Below are 22,763 nucleotides of genomic sequence, written 5' to 3'. Positions count from 1 at the left end.
TCTACACTGACAGTGCAGAGCCTGCTTGGGATTCTCTCTCTCCCTCTCCCTCTTGGCCCCTCTCCTGCTCACATGCATGCACTCAATCTCTCTCCCTCTCTCTCTGTCTCTCTCTCAAAATAAAGAAAGATTTAAAAATAAAACAAAAAACACACGACACTGTATACAATTTTTATTTATTGATTATACTTCAATAAAGCCAGGGGAAAGATGAACGTGAGCTTTTACTCAGCAAGGTTTCTTCTAGAGATCTTTTGGCTGTATACACAACTGTGCAGTACTTTAATAGCCAAGTTTTCTCATGAATATATATAACGCTGAAGGGCTAACTCAATTTATCTTCTATATTGCTAGTTGGACACAACTCTCCCCTAAGCCTGGAGTGATGAGGTAGAGTTGAAATAGCTTTATCTCAGACACATATTTCAGCTACCAAATTCAGACGTCACAAAAATGGAGATAGAATGTTAATACATACATACCAAAAAGAGAGATTCATTTGGTGAAAGTGAATGGGAACAGGAAACAAGGAATTGGAGATAAGCATGGAATAATTAAATTAGAGCACTTTATTGGGAAAAGCCACTTGCTTTCCAATGTAATCCAATTATTTGTTTTCATTATGTAATTTATAGCATTCTCATGGCTTCTATGAGATAAATAGCAACAGCAGTAGCAGCCAAAATAGATTATTTCAGAAGTAATACCAGTGGAGTAGGAGAAGTGATTGAGTTAAAAAAAAATTTGACAGTCATCACAAAGATGAATAGAGCAGCAGCAAGGAAGCCCAGAACATCTAGGTATTTTCTAAGAAAAACAAAATTTGTATTGACTGACAACAGTCTTTTAGTGACCACCAGCAAATGGGTTCCTAGCGATTTCCTTCCAAAGAGCTTTCAGGATGTATATTAGAGAGAGAAAGTATCAGAGGAAAAACCAGGGATTATCAGGGTAATTATGTACAGTTAAAGGTCTTCTGTCAAGGTGCAGTTCATGGTTTTAAGTTAATTCATGCTGGCCTAAAATCCAACATCTTGAACCTAAAATGTCTTGTCTGAGTTCATTTATTCTTCAAATCCAAGGTAGACTGCTATCTGCATTGTTACAAGCCTTTTTGATTAGGGACATATGCTGCTAGTGGATACTGCACAGAATGATTATGACAGAGTCAGGCTCACCCTATAGAAATGCACAGTTCATCAGAGAGGAAATTTATAAAGATTATGCAGACAACAGAATAAATACTGCACATTGGATAATACATATATACACACATGTACACACACAGCCACATAAGCACGTACGTTGCTTCCTCTTGTATATTCTGAGGCAAACGGAGGAGCATTGGAGGCAATTTTAAGTCCAAAACAAAGTGAAAAATAGGAAACTGTTAAAAGCTTATGGTTGGGGTTGGGGGGCAGGGGGAGAGATTTTCTAGTTTGTCTTTAAAAATGCATCACTAGGGGCGCCTGGGTGGCTCAGTCGGTTAAGCATCTAACTTCGGCTCAGGTCATGATCTCATGGTTTGTGAGTTCGAGCCCCACGTTGGGCTCTGTGCTGACAGCTCAGAGCCTGGAGCCTGCTTCAGATTCTGTGTCGCCCTTTCTCTCCCCCACCTTGCTCTTCCCCACTTGTTCTCTGTCTCTCTCTCATAAATAAACATTAAAAAAATGTTTTTAAAAAGACGTTCATTTAAAAAAAAAAAGCATCACCAGGACTGTGCCCATGAAGATCTGCTTCCAGGCAGGCTACACATGCAGCTCCTTCCTTAGGTCTCCCTGTGTGGCTTTGGACCCACATGATGGATAAGAAGGAGAAAAAGCCACTAAGATGGAGAAGAAAATGTCCAAGAGCTGGGGAAAGAGGAGACCTTGAAGCTTTGATAGCCCACTTTCAGACACGAGATGCTACAAAGACTCAGACTGTAGAAACACATGTTCCCCACCTTCACCAACATTGAATGTGTTGTTCTCTGATCATTCGGAGAAAGAGGAGTTGACCCTATCCACTACACAGATCGTTGGGTCCTTCATTTGGTAACCAAGGCCTGAGAGCAAGTCAAACCAATAAGAGGTTCCTTAAGTCAAAATGGGTATCAGATAGTAGCCTGGAAGACACAGTTAATTCTTTTTGGTGTTTTCCATGAGGGTACAAGGGATCGCATCTATCACTATGATATGCATACCTTTAGCCCAGACACATTCATGTGGAGCAAGCTGTCCCATGAGGTACAGGGCCCACACCCAAATTGGGCTGCCAAACGTCTGTGACTCCACTCCACAGGGGAGGACAATCATCTGTGGAGGCTATTGGAAATAGTTAATAAAGGTGGCCAAACACACCCTGCATTCAAATATGTTCCACTAAATTCTCAGGAAGAAAAAAAAAAAAGGCAAATAGGTGTGGACTCAGATTATCCCTTGGGGAATATAGCTCACTGCTAGATTTAGCATTTTGGTGGCTGTGAATCATCAGACACTCCTTTTTGGGGGGTGTCTGTAGTCAGGAAGAGGAAGAAACCCTGGAGGGTGGCTTATTTGATGGCCTGTACTTCCGTGACACCACAAAGAGCCTCTGGTTTGCAAGACAGCTGAAGGGACTTAGGTCAGAGAAGAAAAACATAGGCAAGTCAAAAAAAACAAACAAACAAACAAACAAAAAAGCAGAGCCTGAAAGTGATAACAAGCAGGAATGCGGGGAAGCCAGCACCCAGGAATCCCCGGATGTGGTCAAAAAGGTAGTCACAGAGGATGGGGTGATGCTTAGCACTGAACAAATGATCTGCCCCAGGTACCAGGACAGAGGAAGACGGTTCTGATGAAGCCAGAAGCCCTCTGACAGAGCCACGTCCTTACACCACTGCCATGCTGGCCAAGAAGCATGAGTTGCTCTATTGTTGTGGGGGCACATTTGAAACAAGCGAACTGCCAGTTCCTCCTGAATGATCTGTATTACTCTGATGCCCACAGGATGGAGAAGTGGAGGACTTTAGTACACGTGGAGTCACACACTCGGGAGCATATAAAGGACATAAACTTGGAAGAGGACAGAGATAAGGTAGAAGATACAGAAGGAAGAGAGGACGATGGGGAGGAGGATGCCACCAGAGAGAAAAGTGGGGAGGAAGGTGAAGAGGAAGAGCAGTCACCAACGGCATCGGATGAAAAGTACGTGGACTATCTGCCCAGGACCTGGCAGTATTGAGTGAAGCTTGCGGGGGAGCACGTGGGGTCTGACACAAAAGACAACAAAGGGCTGAAAGCAGCCCAGGCCATGGCAAAAGCACTGCCTTTGATGATTTAAGAGCCTATGCTGGGCCGAAAGTGAAATCGAATAGTGAATTTTCTCATTATCACGTGGGTGCTACTGCCAATAAACTAGAGTGAGATGAGGTAGCTGCAAAGATTTTCTTTTCCATGGCCTTAAGTATACTGAGTTCTGGTGAGCCCTTTGCCTTCCTCTGAGAGGGAACTCTGCACCAGGGCAATGTATTAGCCATGTCTTCTATTTTCTGTGTCTGATGCTTTGACATTGGGCCTTGCCGATCCTGGAGGACTGTCCAGGACCAGGTGAGCATACTTTTCAAATGCAAACCAACCAGTTTGAAGCCCAAACCCCCACCACATCCTTTACTGGGCTTTCATACACCAAACCACTATTCATTTATCCTAATCACCCCACGGTCAAGTGACAGACAGCTAGAGACAGACTCCATGCACAAGAGCTTGTTGAAAGTACTCAAACTAACCAAGCCTAAGCCTGCTCATTTTGTCTTTCCCATTCCTTCCCATGGAAGCCACAAGAAAGGCACTTGACCACAGTTTTCTCTCTTTCCCTCAGCCTCCTCACCCACCCCAGGGCTTCCCATGGGGCATATACCACACCCCCATCCCATCATGGGGCGTGCCCCCCTCCTTCTTGGAATGTGTGAGTATAACAAATTGTTTTTTTTTCCAATGGCAGCCATTCCCTTGCTCCTACCTAAATAATAATGAAACCAATATTAAACTACTCAGAGTGCAGGGCAGCTCGAGTCTGTGCCAAGGCCTGGCTTAGGAGGAAATCAACCAAACAGCAGGGCGAAATCTTTAATATGGAGTACACTGACAGGAAGGTTGTTTCTGCTCTAACAAAATTGAAGTATGTTGTGCTTTGTCAGAGAGTTTTACTTCTATAAAATAAGGGGTTTTTAAACAGAAGGATGTTATGACTCACGTACATCATTGTCTTAGTCCATTCCAGCTGCTATAACAAAGTACCATAGACTGCGTGGCTTACAAACAGACGTCTGTTTCTCACAGTTCTGGAGGCTACAAGTCCAAGATCAGGTGGCAGCACAGCCAACTCCTGGTGAAGGCAGGGAGCCTGCCAACTTCTCCTGGTGTCTTTAGAAGGTAGAAGAGGCCAAGGGGCTCTCTGGGGCCTCTTTTATATGAGTGTTAATGCCATTCATAAGGGCTCTACCCTCTCAACCTAACCACCTTCCAAAGGCCCCACCTAATAATATCATGACCTTGGGTATTAGGTTTTCAACATATGAGTTGGGGAGGAGAGGGACAAACATTCAGATCATAGCAATCATCAACCTAGAAATCATCTCTTCTTTGATTTCTAAAATTTAGCAAAAAGCTGCTCACAGTCTGTTGGTAAACAATTTCTCATTTATCTTTAAAATAAAATGCCTTTTTGGGGCACCTGGGGGGCTTAGTCGGTTAAGCATCTGACTTGATTTCAACTCAGGTCATGATCTCACGGTCCGTGAGTTCAAGCCTGGGCCTGCTTGAGATTCTCTCTCTTCCCCCCCGACCCTGCCCCTCTCCTGCTCATGCTCTTTCTCTCTCTCTCCAAATAAATAAATAAAACTTAAAAAAATTAAAACAAAATAAAATACCTTTTGGCTGGGAAATAAAACATCCCTTTTGTTCAGTCTGGCAATGCTTTATAGAGATGGTTAAAGATGCACGTGAACATTGCAATAGAGTCTGGTAAGCTGAGAGGAAAAGGAAGCATTCTTCATAACTCGTGTAGAGCAGGTTCAATATGGAAACAAACAAAAGCAAGGAGGTTTAAATTAAATATCTGGGTTGATTTTTTTTTATTCCACTGCCAGTAATCCTAATTAACTGCACTGCTTTTGGGAGACAAAAAATTTCCGGCATTAAACGATCTTACTTCTATTAGGATAATTTCTTTATACACTTTTACAAGATCATCTGAAATCAACTAGTTAGAAACAGATGTTTAACTACTGCAGAATTGGATTTAAACTGGTTTTTCACTTCTAGGATGGCCTTTTACAATTGTCTCAAAATCTATTAAGAATATATTTTTGAAGTCTTGTGTTAATATTTTTGTGTGCATACATTGAGCTTTGAATAATCACGTAGATTTGAATTAATCTAAATTCCTCTGTTTACTCCTACTTTTGTTTCCTACATCTTTTCTTACAAAGAAGCAAGAATTCCTGAAACCACACAGTCAGGGCTGAAAAATCTAATCAAATCATGGTAGTTTCACCAAATATAAATGACTGCATTTTCATGGTAGTTTCTACATGTTTACTTATAGCCAATTTATTTAGACTCATTTTTCCCAACAACTCATGTCTTAAGTAGGTAGATCTGCCTACCACATTCAAAACAGAACGATTACACCAGAGAGGTGTTAGCAATACCCAACAAAGGAGTAGTAAGCAGATAAAAACGAAACAAGAAAAGCCTCCAAAATAGACTACGTGCAAAAAATCAAATACAGAACAGTGTATACAGGTTATCTTTGCTGTAATGTAATAAAAATTGAACAAACTGTTTCTAAAATGTACTTGAAAGTGTAAATGGAAGAGCCAGGAATAGTCAAGGCAATCTTGAAAAAGAAGGACAAAGCTAAAAGAATACACAATATCATGACCTATTATAGAGCTTAAATAATTAAGTTTAATTAAGCACAGTATAGACAAATAGACATACACATACATAACCATGTGCTTTGCAACAAAAGTGACGTTCTAATGATGGGAGAATGATCATCTCAGTGTCCATGCTGGAAAAAAATAAATAACAAGACTTCCTCTCACTAGACTGAAAAAAATGACTGAAAGGTTACACAAAAATGTTTTTGAAAAAACCTAAGATAATACCTTCATGTCTCTAAGGTAAAAAATACTCCTAAAAGGACAGAGAAAGCACCAGCTGTAAAGGTAAGCAAATTGATAAACGGAGCTTTATTAGAGTTAACAACTTCTGTTCCTCAGAAGTCACTATCAAGGGAATGAAAAGACAAGCCACAGAATGCAAGAAGATATACACAATAAATACATCCAACAGAGGACTTGAATACCAAAAATATAAAGAATTCATATAAATCAACAAGGAAAAAACCCAACAATACAATAGAAAACAGGTAAAGAACTGAATAGACACTTCACAAAACAAGTTATACAAAGAGTCAATTAACATATGTATTTTGCTCATCAACTGCTCATCAGTTCATTTGGTCATCAAGGAAATGCAAAGTAAAACCCCAAAGTGATTCACCACTACATAGGTACCAGAATTGGTATAATTGAAAAGACATTAAATACCAAATGTTGGGAGGATGTGGAGAAAATAAAATTCTCCTACTCTATTGGTGGGCATATAAAGTGGTACAACCATTTGAAAATTTGTTTGGCTTTCCTAAGATCTCGCAATCCCACTCCTAAATATATACTCAATAGAATGCTTACATTTGTTCATCAAGTTACATGTGTAAGAATATTAATAGAAGCACTATTTGTAGTAGCCTAAAACGGATGCCATCAATTATTGAATAAATAAAAAATTATCACAAATTCCCATAAAAGAATACTATAAGCCAATAAGAACAAATGAACTATTGCTACACACAACAGCCTGTATGATTCTCAGAAATAATGTTTGGCAAAAGAAACAATAAAAACACATAGTGTATAAATCTATTAGCTGAAAGCTTAAAGTTTAAAGTCAACAGTGATTGTTGTTAGAATCAACAGTGATTAACCTTAAAGGCAGGGGTGAGGGATAAGGAAGAGGCCAAGAGAGGGGCCCTTTCTTCGTCTGCTTCCATGGATGTGTTTATTTTGCAAAAATCTACTAAACTGTACTACAATTTGTGCACCTTTATGCATGCATTTTATATGTCAATTTAAAAGTTTACCATAAGGAAAAAAAGACCTGAGTCAAATTGAAGGTGCTTCTACTGAACTAAGATGAGTCAATATGAATATCAGAAAGACTAATGTCAGCAACGCATGAAACGCATCAAACATAAAAATCCAGGAATTTTATAATTTTATAATTTTATAATTTCAGAGTAGGAAAAAAAATCATCTGTACCCTTTGGGGATAGTAAATGCACCAACTCATTATTCTAAAACTGATAAAGAGAAATAATCAAGCCTTATCTTACCTCTCCTCTACGAATTGTATTTCAGGATAATCAAATAGTTGATGAGAGAACATTCTTAGTAGAGGAATTCCAAATAATAAATGCAAAAGTAATAATGGAATTCAAAAATCACCACATTGTACACCCTAATGGAGTAATGGCACGTGACTGCTGATATAGAATAAGAAGCACACAGCGCCACCTAAATGAACCCAAAGTTAATCAGGGTTCTGGCTTAAAATGCCACTTCATAGAAAATATGATAAAAGAGCACATTAAATAAATCCCAAGGATGTAATCAGTCACATTCAGAATGTGGAGAATTTATTGGAAAATTTTGATTTCTTCCAAAAACAAATACCATCAGAGAAAAGGTAAGCTGCGCGGGGGCGGGGGGTGGGGTGGGGGCGGGGGGAGAGTGGACTGCTGCAGATTGAAACTCAAGGGATATTGCAATCAAATCAATTTCTGAACTCATTTGGATCTTACTTCAAATAAGCCACCTTTTAAAAGATGTTTTTAGATAATCCAGAAAATTTTAAATGGACTGGGTATTAGATATTATTTTTTAAGTGTATTTATTTATTTTGAGAGATATAGAGAGAGCATGAGCAGGGGAGGGGCAGAGAGAGAGGGAGAGCGAGAACTCCAAGCAGGTTCTGCACTCTCAGTGCAGGGCCTGATGGGGGCTCGAACTACAAAACTCTGAGACCATGACCTGAGCCTAAATCAAGAGTCGGCTGCTTAACCAACTGAGCCATCCAGACGCCCCAGGATATTAGATATTACTAAAGAATTATTGTTAATTTATTGTAGTCATGTTTTTAAAAAGTAATTATCTGTTTCAGATATTATTGAACTACTTATGGATGAAATGATATATAATAATGTCTGGTATTTGCAAAGGAGAGAGGTAGTGATTTATGAAATAAGGTTGGCTAATTGATAATCATTGGTACTCTCTGATGTGTACAAAGTGGTTTGCTTTTGAGTATGTTTAAAATTTCATACGTGAACACTTACCCCATCCTTAGCTTTCACCAAGAGGTCATAGGTGGCTGGATCCCTCTCCCTGTCGATGTCTTGAGAAACACAGATTCTCCCATCATGTGGGTCAATCTGGAATGCCTGAGATGTGTCATAGCTTTGGAATCCATCATAAAGAGAATATTCAACAAAGCCATAGAGTCCTGCATCTGCATCAGAAGCTTTAACCTACAAAACAAGAGGGTGATCAGTAAGGAAATGGAAAAGTTAACATTACTTTTCAGTTGGTCATAAATTACTATCATCATTTGCACAACCAAGTAACCCCTACAGCCATTAACAAAGTATAGGCTTCGGTTTTAACTCTCTCCTTTTACCTTCTGTGTGACAGCTCACTTCACCTTCCTCCTCCTTGTCTGAGTTCTCCTTCTCACTTTCCTTTGCCCATTCCTATACTTTCATGTGATCTCTGAAAGTTTGAGATTCTTAAGGTTCAGCCCTTGGTCCTTTGTCTTCTTATTCCTCTCACTGTGCCTCCGTGATCCCATCCAACTTCAAGGGTTTAAAAACATCCATACGCTAACAGTTTGACAATGTATCTGTGGAGTCCCTTTCATATCCAAGCTCTTCAAGCACCCACCCTTCAGAGCAGCAAGGGAGGGCAGAGAAATTAAGACAGTAAATGGCATGATTACTAGTAACCTTATCCAGTTGACAGAATTCACCCTGGAGTAGGAGGTTTGAGTTTCCAAGCCAGGTTTCCTTCCAGGAACAATGCCCCCACCAGGACCTGCACAGTCAAGCACACTGACTACTACACAGAGGCACTACGCCCAGTGGGTGCATGGAAATGAAATCCAGCCCATGTTCGGCTTGCCAAACACTGACGTGGAGCTGCAAATGCCCAGAGGTAAGGATCCCTTTCTCTTTGACCATAAATACCATTTCTGTTGGCAGTAGTCTTGTGCCCAGTAGAAAAGATGAAGTAACTGAAATTATGAAAGCACTTAATTTATTTATACTAACTGTGGGGATATACAGTGAGAAACACAACAGACTATATTTAACCCAAAACATTTTGAGCTCATAGGCTTGGTATAGTTCTTTTCATTTGCTAACCCTACTAACAGTAACAGCAAACATCTACATAACACTTAAATGAAGCACTTTAAGGGAAGATTAATCAAAAAAAAGGAAGAAAGAAAGAAAGAAAGAAAGAAAGAAAGAAAGAAAGAAAGAAAGAGAGAAAGAAAGAAAGAAAAAAGAACTATAGTGCTATAGAACAGGTATTATTCTAACTGCTTAACATAGATTTACACTTATAACCTAAAACAAACTCCATTTTACAGACCAGAAAAGTCAGGCTCAGAGAGCTTAAGTAACTTGTCAAAGATCACATAGCTAAAAACTGTCAAAACTGGGACTCAAATCCAGGCAGTTGGACAGCGCTTAACTCTAGGTTGAAAAATAAAGTGATATACTTTTTATTAGTACAATATGCATGCAGGAGTTCTACCTTAATTATTATGCTTCCCAAACGAAACCTCATATTAATAACATGTTCAACAATCAATGTTCTCAGTAAGGCTTCCCTTCATTCCCCTCTATCTTGAGCATACAACTGGGATGTGACTTTGGGGGTTCTTTGAGTAGTCTAACACAGTGGTTCTCAATCAGGGTCAAGTCTACCCCCACGAGGACATTTGGCAATGCCATAACTAGGGAGAGGGTTCTATGGCATCTAGTGGGTTGAAGCTAGAGTTGCTACTAATCATCCTATAACCCACAACAAATAATGATCTGGCCCAAAATATCAACAGTGCCTAGGCTGAGAACCACTGCATCTGATGAAACTCAACAATGGGCAATATTAATCCCCTCTTTAATTGCCTTTGTTTTCAACTGATGACACAGTCTTGTAAATTTCTTTTCACTCTTGTCTATTGCATATTCTTTGGCAATATTATTTATTCTATGCAACCAACTAACATGTTTGTGAGTTATTCTTCTCATCAGATGGGCTGAACCAGGAAATCCACAAACTTCCCAACTACAAAGAACTAAATTCCAAGTACATTTGGTCTATTCCATTCTGGCAGCTGTTAGTGATTTAGTAGCCTCAAGTTCCCAAAGACACCAAATATATCTTCTAAAAACATATGGTATTCTCAATAATTTTGGCTTGATTAGAAGATAAATACAATGAATCTTAAATTCTAAAACTCATTCTCAGCCTTTAGTAGCACATATTAACAAGTAATTTGGCTTATATAAAGCAAGTTTCCTTATTTCCACTTTGAGACCTTTCTCTCATCTGGACTTTTGGCAAGGCAAAATAGAAAAGTGAAAAGTGGGATAAGAGTACTGATCTCAATTTATGTCAGCAGCTCAGATTCTGATTCTCAGATTCTAAAATAAGAATATATTCCTCCCTAGTTTTACTCAACTTCCTAGAAATACTGATCTAGTATTCTAGAACAACATACTCTACCTACTAGGATTAGGTCTTGAATACCTATAATTAATTTAGCATCTGTATGAGGTCTATATTTTCCAATATCCACTGTCTTACACATAAATGTAGGCAATTTAAATAATAGATAATGGAAAAAGCTTTGCCAAATCTTCAAGAGGAAATCTGATTGGTAAATAAGTTCATTGGGCCTTTTCTTCAGAGACAGATGCTTAAATCAAAGAGAGAAATGTCTTGTCAGTCTATTATCACCACCTTATCGTGCTAATTTGGGGATCAAAGGTAGATCTCAGGGGGATTTTTTTTTCCTGAATCTACTCAAAGAGCCACATTTCAGCACTTTCAGTGCTCTCCCTGTGTTCTTCATCTTACCCTCAATTTACCTGTTTTAGATTGAGATCAGTCTGGTGAATTTTACTCTAAACTTACTTACAAGAGTTGTTCTCCCTCAGTCTGATTGCTCACAAATTTAATGCAGATATTATAAAAATGCAAAATATTAATATGATATTAAGATTTCATTGATTCCCTTATTACCTTTCTGAAATTAATTTTTTCCACTTCCCTTATATTAATATCTGTAGAGACAAATTGAGAACACTGGCTCTTGGATACATGTTTTTGATGTTCTATAAATGGAATGGATCTATTTGCACTTGACTCACCAACACAGGCCTCTCTATCTGGGAGGGTCCCTTTTCCAACAACTCGGAAGTTTTCTTCGAGGTTACCTGCCCGGCCATTCACAGTGCTATCCAAAAACCCAAAAGACAACCTAAAGTTATACGGCAACACATTGTCAGCAACATTGTTCTTTACCTACTCCTGGGAAATCATATCACTGAATTCAGTGACATTGACAGAAAAGCCTGAAAGCCCAATTAAAAACATGAGCGATCAAACAAAAAATCCTAGAAAAAAAATGGTTGCAAAAAAATGGCTTGTGTAGATGAAATTTCAAATGAAATATCCCATTTTAATTTTCTTATTGTAATTTCCAAAAATATCTACCATGAGCATATAACAGTTTGCTTGAAGAAACCAAGTTATTGACACAATATGCTCACAAACATAACTTCAAATAGAAAGAAGAAAAAGAAATTACAAAATGACTTTTTAGATTCTAAGTGCTTGGCCAACCACTGATCCCACAGTGAAAACAGGATTGTAATATTCCAGTGGAAGTTGGATTCAGCACTGGGGACCACAACAGATGCAATCATGCCACTCTCTGAACACAATTTTGGGAAGTTCACCAATGATTGTGTCTTACCAAGTCTAATAATCAAGGCTCGATCCTTATTTTCTACACAATTCAGCAGCTTTCCATACAGCGCATCATCTCTTCATTGAAACACTTCCTCACCAGACGCCTCACTGACCTCCTTTCAATTTCCTTCACTGGCTCTGAATTCTCTTCCTGGCCTCTGAACACTCTAGTGTCCCACAGCTTAGTCCTGAGTCAGCTTCTCTTTTCAATCCATACCCATTGCCTGTGGTGAGTGAATGGTGGCCCCCAAAAGACATGTTCATGTCCTAATCCCTGGAACCTGTGGATATTGCCTTATATGATAGAAGAGTGAATATTACCTTATATTGCAAAACATGGTTAGGTTAAGGATTTTGAGAGCAGCATGGTGTAGATTATCCAGATGAGCCCTTAATCCAAAGACAAGTGCCCTTAGAAGAGAGAGGCAGAGATGGAGTGATGGGCCACAAATCAGGGAACACCGACAAGCATTAGCAGCTAGAAAAGACATAGAAGGGAGGGGGAGAGGTCCTGAAGGACTTTGGACTTCTAGCCTCCACATCTATGAGTAATAACAATTTCTGTTGTTTTAAGCTAGCAAATTGATGGTTATTTGCTATAGAAGTCCTAGGAAATGAATACACTCCTGAGTGATCTGACCCAGGCCCAATATACTAAACCAACATATGTTTTCCCAATATCGGTATCTTTGTCTTGTGCTCCAGATCCATGCATCATCCTACTACCAATTAGATATCACCTTTCATGTGACTAACAGGCACTTAGAATGTGGTATGTCCAAACAGAACTCCTGATACCTACCACCCAAATCCACTCTTCTCCCAGTGTTCCGAGTGATGGTATCATCATCCACTTTTTGTAAAGGCAGCCAGAGAGATACAACTCAAGTGGCATCAAATCATGTCACTCTCCTGCTCAGAACCTTCCAACAGCTTCTCATCGTCACCTCAGTAAAATCACACCTTTTAACTTGACCCTAGCTACTTCTCTGTCCTTATCTCCCACTACTCTCCAACTCACTCCCTTCTGGATATGCTGGGCTCCTTGATGGTCCCAGAGCCCACTAGCTTGTATAACTTGCCTCTCCATTTCTTTCAAGTTTCTGCAAAGACCACCTAATCACAGAGGCCTTCCCTGATCAGGTTATCCAAGAGTGTCACACTCATTTCTGCCATACTCTTTCCTTTTACCCTGTCTTGCTTATCTTCAGAGTCCTTATCTCTATTTTGCACTGCATTATATATTTTTACTTATTTGTTTATTAATTTTCTCTCCTACTGGAATTTACCCTCCAGAGCAAGTATTACACTTATCTTGCCCCCTGTTATCTCTCCAGCATCCATAATGCTAGTGCCTGTCTCATAGTGAGGATGTGTAAGTATCTGTTGCATGAATGAATGAATCTAATATTGCCCATAAAATGCAAGCATGTTTTAGAAATAGCTTTCATGGTCATCCTCCCTATTTTGACCTTGGGAAAAAAACTCATGAGAACAACAACAAGAATGAAAAGATGCTCAACATCAGTCATCATCAGAGAAATACAAATCAAAACCACAGTGAGATATCACCTCACCCCTGTCGGAATGGCTCAAATCAAAAACACAAGAAACAAGTGTTGGTGAGGATGTGGAGAAAAGGAACGCTTGTGCACTACCGGTGGGAATGCAAACTGGCGCAGCCACTGTGGAAAACAGTATGGAGGTTTCTCAAAAAATTAAAAATAGAATTACTGTATGATCCAGTAATTCCACTGCTGGATATTTACCCAAAGAATACAAAAATACTAATTCAAAAAGATATATGCACCTCTATGTTTATTGCAGCAGTATTTACAATAGCCAAATTATGGAAGCAGCCCAAGTATCCATCAATGGATACATGGATAAAGAAGATGATATATATTACATATGTATGTATATGTTTGCAATGGGATATTACTCAGATATAAAAAAGAATGAAATCTTGCCATTTGCAACAACATGAATAGATCTACAGAGTATAATGCTAAGTGAAATAAGTCAGTGAGACAAATTCCATAGGATTTCAGTCATGTAGATTTAAGAAACCAAGCAAAGAAAAAAAAGAGGCAAGTCCGAAAGAAGACTCTTAGTTATAGAGAACTGAAGTTCACCAGATGGGAGGTGAGTGGGGGGATGGATGAAATACGCGAAGGGAATGAAGAGTACACTTATCACGGATGAACACTGAGGACTGTATAGGATTGTTGAATCACTATATTTACACTTGAAACTAACATAACACCGTATGTTAACTACACCGGAATTGAAATTGAAAAGAAAGAAAAGAACAAGAATGAGATAGCTTTGCAGACACTATCATCACTCCTGGGGGCCACACCATGCCACGCAGCCATGCTCAGCTCCACCACATTCTTTGACATCCCCATCACCAACGTGCCCTTTGGCCACATCTCCGGAGAGCTGTTTCCAGACAAACTCTCAAAGACAGCAGAAAACTTTCATGCTCTGAGCACTGGGAAGAAGGGATTTAGTTATAAAAGTTCCTGCTTTTAAAAAGTTATTGTGGGGTTTATGCGGCAGGATGGTGACTTCAAATGCCATAATGGCACTGGCAACAAGTCCATTAAAGGGAGAAATTTGATGGTGAGAATTTCATCGAATCATACAGGTCGCAGCATCTTGTCCATGGCAAATGCTAGGCCAAATATAAATGGTTCCCAAGAATGCCAAGACGGTACGGTTAGATGGCAATCCTGTGATCTTTGGCAAAGTGAAAAAGAGTACATGAATACTATGGAAACCATGCAACACTTTGCATTTAGGAATGGCAGGACCAGAAAGAAGGTCACCATTGCTCACCGTGGACAACCCTTAACTTTGACTCACATTTTTTAAAAATTTTTTTTAACATTTATTTACTTTTGAGAAGAGAGACAGAGCACAAGTGGGGGAGGGGCAGAGAGGGAGGGAGACACAGAATCTGAAGCAGGTTCCAGGCTCTGAGCTGTCAGCACAGAGCCCCACGCGGGGCTGGAACTCAGACTGTGAGATCATGACCTGAGCTGAAGTCAGATGCTTAACCGACTGAGCCACCCAGGCGCCCCTGACTTGCATTTTATCTTAACCACCAGGCCATTCCTTCTGTTGCTCAGGAGAGTACCCCTCACTCCTATCTGCTTGCAACCTCCTATAATCTTTGTATTCACATGACAATTCCTCGCGTTCCATATTTTCCGTATCCCATTCCAAGTCCTCCTGGACTGCAGAGCTAACTTTATGATTATGGAATAAAATCTAAACAACAGCAACAACAAAAGAGCAAGATATTCCATAAGTCCCATCAAACGCTCACTGAGGAATACTATTTTAATGTCTAAAACACAATCTATTAACCAAGCTATATCATTATAGAGTAAAATCCAGAATGCTAAAACCGGCAAAAGAAAAAAAAATTATCTTAAGGCATGTAGAACTATTCAGAGGTTGGTAACAGAACTGTATTTTATTTTTACCTCCTAAAATATATTTTCACAGAGGCTGACAGAGAAGTTGAATAAATTGAATATCCATTTTCAAGTTACAGTAAAAAAAAAAAAAAAAGCAACCTTACTGCTCTGATAACATGTTTTTATTGCTTTAATTGAAGAATGGAATTAAGAAACCACTAATCCTACTATTTGTTGTCCCACCCTCTCCCAAAAAAGCAACCAAAGAAAATTTTGTAAAAGGAGATCTATGGGTGGGGTGAGGGGTAACTTGTCCAATGAGGTATTACAAATAAACAATTTAAAAAGTGCAATCTAAAAAAAGAATTGGCAAGCAGATCAGTGGAACACAAAAGCAAGACCTGAAACAGATCCTGGTAAACCTAAATTATTTTTATATTACAAAGGAAACATCATAAACCACTGAGGAATGTAGGTTTATCCACATAAGTTGCTAGAAAAATTGGCAAAGTACATGAGGGGAAAATCAAGTTTGATATTAACCTCACATGAAAATAAATTCTACACAGATATGTTAAACTCAAATAATGAAATTGTTTAAAGAACACACACAAAACATAGGGGAATTTTTGGCTGATTCTTACATCGGAAAGAAATTTCAAAACAAAAAAGGATTATAAAACTAAAACACATGGACAAAAAATCACAAAGGAAAAAAAATCAATACAACAACTACATAACGATTTAGAATTCCATTATGTCAAAAATACCATACACAAAAAAATTTAAAGGTGAATTAGGCATGATATCTGCAATATATATGTATAGCATATACATATATATGTGTGTTTATATACGTGTACATACATAAAGGCTAATGTTCTTAACATGGAAATGGGCCTTTAAAAATATCTGACTGGGGCGCCTGGGTGGCTCAGTCAGTTAAGCATCCGACTTTGGCTCAGGTCATGAGCTCATGATTCGTGAGTTGGAGCCCTTCATTGGGCTCTGTACTGACAGCTCAGAGCCTGGTGCCTGCTTCGGATTCTGTGTCTCCCTCTCTCTCTGCCCTTCCCCCACTTGTACACACTCTCTCTCTCTCAAAAATATATAAACATTAAAAAATGATAATAATGACTTTCCATTATAAAAGAAAAATGGGTAAAGGACAAGAACAAACAAGTCACAGAGATTAACATATATTTAAGATATGCAATTCTACTAGTCATGAAATAAATAAAAATTAAAATAATATTTTTAAAATACTGGCAACCATTAAAGTAATATATTAAGTGGGGCAAGGATGAAATAAATATGTACTCATTTTTAAGCCTATCTGAGAAGTAACTTTGTTCCTCATATATATGAGGTAAACATCCTCCCAAACCTAAAAATATTCATTTCCTTTGACCCACTTAGTACATTTACTTTAAGTTTATTTATTTTGAGAGAGAGAGAGAGAGAGAGAGAGAGAGAGAGAACCATCAGCACAGAGCCTGAAGTAAGGCTCAAACTCATAAACCATGAGATCATGACCTGAGCTGAAATCAAGAGTCAGATGCTTAACCAACTGAGTCACCCAGGCACCCCCTCAATATATTTCTAAAAACAGTATGTAGACAGCTATTTGTATTAAAGACATATAATGTTGTATTATTTATTCTAGAACCCAAATGTTCAACAATAAAGTTGTTAAATAAATTATAATTCTTTCAAAGATAGAATACAATGTAGCCATGAAGATTGTGTATTTAAACACACATGTTTAAAAAAAATAAAATAAAGACACATGTTTAGTAAAAAAGAAAAAAAGTCAACTAAAAGCTATATATGATATCCCATTTCTGCAAAAAAAAAAAAAATACCCAACATATAGAATAAAAATTAAAAGGAAATAAGCCAGAGCAGGGTATATTTCCAAACCCCATTTTAAGAGGCTAGAATCACCTGGATATCAAAACCAGTCAAGGACACTATAAGAAAAGAAAATTATGGGCCATTATCTCTGATGAACATAGATGCAAAAATCCTTAAAAAAATAACAGCAAACCAAATTCAATTAGTACATTAAAAGGAACATACACCATGATCAAGTGGGATTTATTCCAGGGATCCAAGAATGGTTAAACATCTGAAAATCAATAAATATGATAAACTACATTAACAAGACGAAGTATAAAAATCATCATCTTCTCAATAGATGTAGAAAAACCATTTGACACAATCCAACATCCAGTCATTATAAAAACTCTCAACAAAGTGGGTGTAAAGGGAATGTACCTCAACACAATTAAAAGCCATATATGACAGGGGCGCCTGGGTGGCTCAGTCGGTTGAGTGTCCGACTTCAGCTCAGGTCACAATCTCACGGTTCGTGAGTTCAAGCCCCACGTCAGGCTCTGGGCTGATGGCTCAGAGCCTGGAGCCTGCTTCCGATTCTGTGTCTCCCTCTCTCTCTGCCCCTCCCCCATTCATGCTCTGTCTCTCTCTGTCTCAAAAATAAATAAACATTAAAAAAAAAAAGCCATATATGACAAGCCTACAGCCAACATCATACTCAATGAAGGCTTTTCCTATAAGATCAAAAGTAAGACAAGGATGCCCACTCTTGCCACTTTTGTTTAACATAGTACTGGAAGTCCTAGCCAGAGCAATTAGGCAAGTAAAAGAAATAAAAGGCACCAAATCAAAAAGGAAGAAGTAAAACTATCTCTTGCATATCACATGATATTATATATAGAAAATCCATAGTCTACCAAAAAAATATTGTTAGAACTAATAAATGAATTTGGGGAAGTTGCAGGATACAAAACCAATATAAAAAAATCTCTTTAGCGTCAATACAGTAATAATGAATTATCAGAAACAGAAATTTTAAAAAAAAATCCCATTTACAATGGCATCAAAAAGAATAAAATACCTAGGAATATATTTACCCAAGGAGCTAAAATATCTGTATACTGAAAACTATAAAACAATGATGAAAGAAATTGAAGAAAATATAAACAAATCGAAAGATATTCCATGCTCATGGGTTAGAAGAATGAATATTGTTGAAATGTCCACACTACCCAAAAGAAGCTATATATGCAATGTAATCCTAATGGCATTTGTCACAGAAATAGAACAATCCTAAAATTTGTATGTGACCACAAAAGACGCTGAAGAGCTAAAACCATCTTAAGAAAGAAAAACATAGCTAGAGGCATCACACTTGCTGATTTCAAACTATAATACAAAGCTATTGTAATCACAACAGTATGAATTGGGCTTTAAAACACACAGAAAGGTAAGTGAGACAGGACAGAGAGCCCAGAAATAAACCCACATATATATGGTCAATTAATTTATAACAAAGGAGCCAAGAATATATAATGGTGTTGGAAAAACTGGACAGCCATATATGAAAAAGAGTAAAACTGGACCATTATCTTATATCACACAAAATCAAATCAAAATGAATTAAAGACTTGAACATAAAATCTGAGACCATAAAACTCCTAGAAAAAAAAAAAACATAATGGGTAAGCTCCTTTACATCAGTCTGGCAATGATTTTTTGGATCTGATGCCAAAAGCAAAGGCAACAAAAGTAAAAATAAAGCTAATATTATATTAAAGTAATAAGCCTCTGCATAGGAATGCAAACCATCCACAAAATGAAAAGGAAACCTACAGAATGGAAGAAAATATTTGCAAATTATATATCCGATAAGGGGTAAATATCCAAAATATTAAAAAAAACTCATACAACTCTACTCCAAAACAAAAAAAAAAAAAAAAAAAAAAAAAAAAGAAAGAAAGAAAAGGAAAGACAGAGGATCTGAATAGACATTTTTCCAAAAAAGACTTATAGACAGCCAACAGGCACTTTTCGAAGGTGCTCAACATCACTAATCATCAGGGGAATGCATATCACAATCACAACTAGATGGCATTTCACACCTGTTAGAATGGCTATCAAAAGACAAGAAATAACAAGGGGTGGCAAGAATATAGAGAAAAGGGAAACTTCACACACTGTTGGTGGGAATGCAAACTGGTGCAGCCACTATAAAAAACAGCGTGGAGATTCCTCAAAAAAAATTAAAAATAGAACTGCCATATAGTCCAGAAATCCCGCTTCTGAGTATGTACCCAAAGAGAATCAGTATCTTGAAGAGGTACCTGCACTCCCACATTCATTACAGCATTATTTACAGTAGGCAGAATATGGAAACAACCTAAGTTTATCAACAGATGAATGGATAAAAAAGATGTGGTGTATATATATTCAGTGGAGTATTCATCATGAGAAAGAAGGAAATCCCACCATGTGCCACAACATGGATGGACCTGGAGGACATTAAGCTAAGTGAGATAAATCAGACAAAAACAAATACTGTGTGGGATCACTCATATGTAGAATTTTAAAAAGAGTCAAACTCCTAGAAACAGAGAGTAGAAAATTGTTTGCCAGGAGCTGGGGCAGGCGTAGAGAAATAGGAAGAGGTTGGCTACAAAAATACAATTACAGCTATAAAAAATACAACTTTCAGCTATAAAATGAATCAGGTTTGAGGATCTAATGTAAAACACTGGGACTGTAGTTGATAACACTGTATTGCATCATTGAAACTTTCTAAGAGACTAGAACTAAGTGTTCTCACCAAAAAAAGCAGGGGGTAGGGCGGTGGGTAGGGAGTAAATATGTGAGGTGGTGAATGTATTAATGAATTAGATGGGGGAAATCTTTTTTTTTTTTTTTTTTTTTTAAATTTTATTTTTCAACGTTTATTTATTTTTGGGACAGAGAGAGACAGAGCATGAACGGGGGAGGGTCAGAGAGAGAGGGAGACACAGAATCGGAAACAAACTCCAGGCTCTGAGCCATCAGCCCAGAGCCTGACGCGGGGCTCGAACTCACGGACCGCGAGATCGTGACCTGGCTGAAGTCGGACGCTTAACCGACTGCGCCACCCAGGCGCCCCGGGGGAAATCTTTTCACAATGTGTATGCATACCAAATCACCATGCTATGCACTTTAAATATCTTATCATTTTAGGGGCGCCTGGGTGGCTCAGTCGGTTGGGCATCCGACTTCAGCTCAGGTCATGATCTCGCAGTTTGTAAGTTCGAGTCCCGCATCAGGCTCTGTGCTGACAGCTCAGAGCCTGGAGCCGGCTTCGGATTCTGTGCCTTCCTCTCTCTGCCCCTCCTCTGCTCATGCTCTGTCTCTGTCTTTCAATAATAAATAAACGTTAAAAAAATTTTTTTTAAATTGTAAATATCTTACAATTTTATATGTTCATCATACGTCAATAAAGCTAAAGGTATATAGAAAATAATCCAAATACTAAGTAATGTAACATGGGGAATAAGTGATTTTTGTTTTCATTCAATTTTTTGTCCTCATTTTCATAAATACAGTTTTATGGTAAAATATTATGAAAAAGCTGAGCATCAAAACTACTGAATTTAAAAAAAATGTAGTTGATAAGTATCTGCCATCCATTTATTCGGCTATTTGCAAGTGAAGCCTCTCCTACTCATTCTTAAAAACCAACCAAGTACAGTCATATAAGAGTCACAGGCCCAGGGCATCACTGACCTCTGAAGGTTATTTACAAACTTTTCTGTAAAAGGCTAGATAATAAGTATTTTAGGTTTTGCAGGCCATAAGGCCTCTGTTCCAAGTATTCAACTCTGCTATTTTAACACAAAAGAGCCATAAATACTATGTAAATGAATGGCCCTTTTCCAATAAAACTTATTTATAAACACCAAAATTTGAATTTCATGTAATTTTCACTGTTATGAAATATTATCTCTCTCTTTTTTTCCCAATCATTTAAGGGCACCTGCGTGGCTCAGTCGGTTAAGCATCCGACTCTTAACTTCAGCTCAGGTCATGATCTTATGGTTTGTGAGATTGAGCCCCCAGCATTGGGCTCAGCACTGATGGCACAGAGCCTGCTTGGGATTCTCTCTCTCTCTCTCTCTCTCTCTCTGCCCCTCCCCTGCTTGTGCTCTCTGTCTCAAAATAAATAGATAAACTTTAAAAAAAGAATATTTAAAAAAATATAATGACCCTAGCGAGACAAGGGCTCTCTTAGCATACTGTAATAGGTAGTCTGGGGGGCATTACCTGCTCCCCGTCATGACAGATGTCTGAACATTCCTTGGGTATTTCCCAGCTTTCCAAGGTAGATCAAGGCCTTCTTCCTCCCCTCCACCTCAAAACTAGAATCATCCCTCCTCCACTCCAGGAGCAAAAAGGATGGATCAGAGAACGATAAAAGCCAAGTTGGCGAGAAGAGTTAGGTGCTAAAGAAGAAGAGTAAAAATTAAAAAGACTGACAGACTGAGGCAAAGCGCTGCTTCCCCAGGAGAGTGGCCACATGCAAATGGGAACAAAGACCAGGCCAGAGGACAGGGCAATGAGCAGCTAGTGTAGGAGCACATGCCTGACTTCTCACCACTCTCTTGATATGGTAAGGGTTTCACAGCATTGAAGGAATTAAAGTACAAAGGGGACTTTACATGCTTTGGGGTTCTGTGTGTGTTCACCAGCAGAGGAAGAAAAGCAGACACAGCTTCTCTACCATCATCTCTATTCCTTCAGCATGAAAAACAGGTGAAAGGGACGGGCCATGTGGAGCCACCTGACCTGCTGAAAGGTAAGGCTCACTTCCTCTTGACCAATTCCTAACTCAAGATAGGACACCACCGTGCAGAGTTACATAAATATTACTATTTCCAGAGAAAATAAAAATCTGAAGAGCATGCCCCAAACTCCTAACAGGTGTTCTCTCTTGGGATGCAATCATGGTGAACGTTCACTTTTTAAATGACGTTCTTTTGTAAACAATGTTTTCTATTGAGCATGCTTTGGCTTACGTATAAAGCTTCTATGCTGTATGACTTTTGAGGGCCACCCCTCTCCACTGCACCCACAAAGGACACCCCGAAAGGCCAGCAAAGTCTAGAAAGGGGAACCAGTTGTTAGAGTCTTTCAAAGGATTCATGTTAAACGTTAAACGTTATTTCAGCCAGCCCTGGCTTAGTTAAACGAGGGCTTAGAAGTACAGAGCGCACATGCAGAAGAAAGGGCTCTGTGTCTTTCCATTTCAGAACATATTCCGAGTATATGCCTGCATCTTAATTTTTGGCAGCCATCCTTTTTTTGTTGTTGTGACTATTTTTCCACACTTTATTTTT

At 38.5% G+C, this 22,763-nt stretch overlaps 1 protein-coding gene across 1 annotated transcript in view; it reads right to left on the bottom strand.

Annotated features, from left to right (window-relative positions):
- Nucleotides 1-22,763, bottom strand: part of DCHS2 (dachsous cadherin-related 2) — a 242,033-nt gene that overhangs the window by 113,089 nt on the left and 106,181 nt on the right. The window contains exon 2 of the mRNA XM_045465174.1: nucleotides 8,428-8,619. Coding sequence (XP_045321130.1) covers nucleotides 8,428-8,619 — 192 coding nt within the window. The remainder of the gene's footprint in view (nucleotides 1-8,427; nucleotides 8,620-22,763) is intronic.

Source organism: Leopardus geoffroyi, chromosome B1 (assembly GCF_018350155.1).
Source record: "Leopardus geoffroyi isolate Oge1 chromosome B1, O.geoffroyi_Oge1_pat1.0, whole genome shotgun sequence".
Taxonomy (NCBI): domain Eukaryota; kingdom Metazoa; phylum Chordata; class Mammalia; order Carnivora; family Felidae; genus Leopardus; species Leopardus geoffroyi.
Note: the sequence above shows the minus strand (reverse complement) of the source record. Positions and strands in the feature narration are given on the sequence as shown.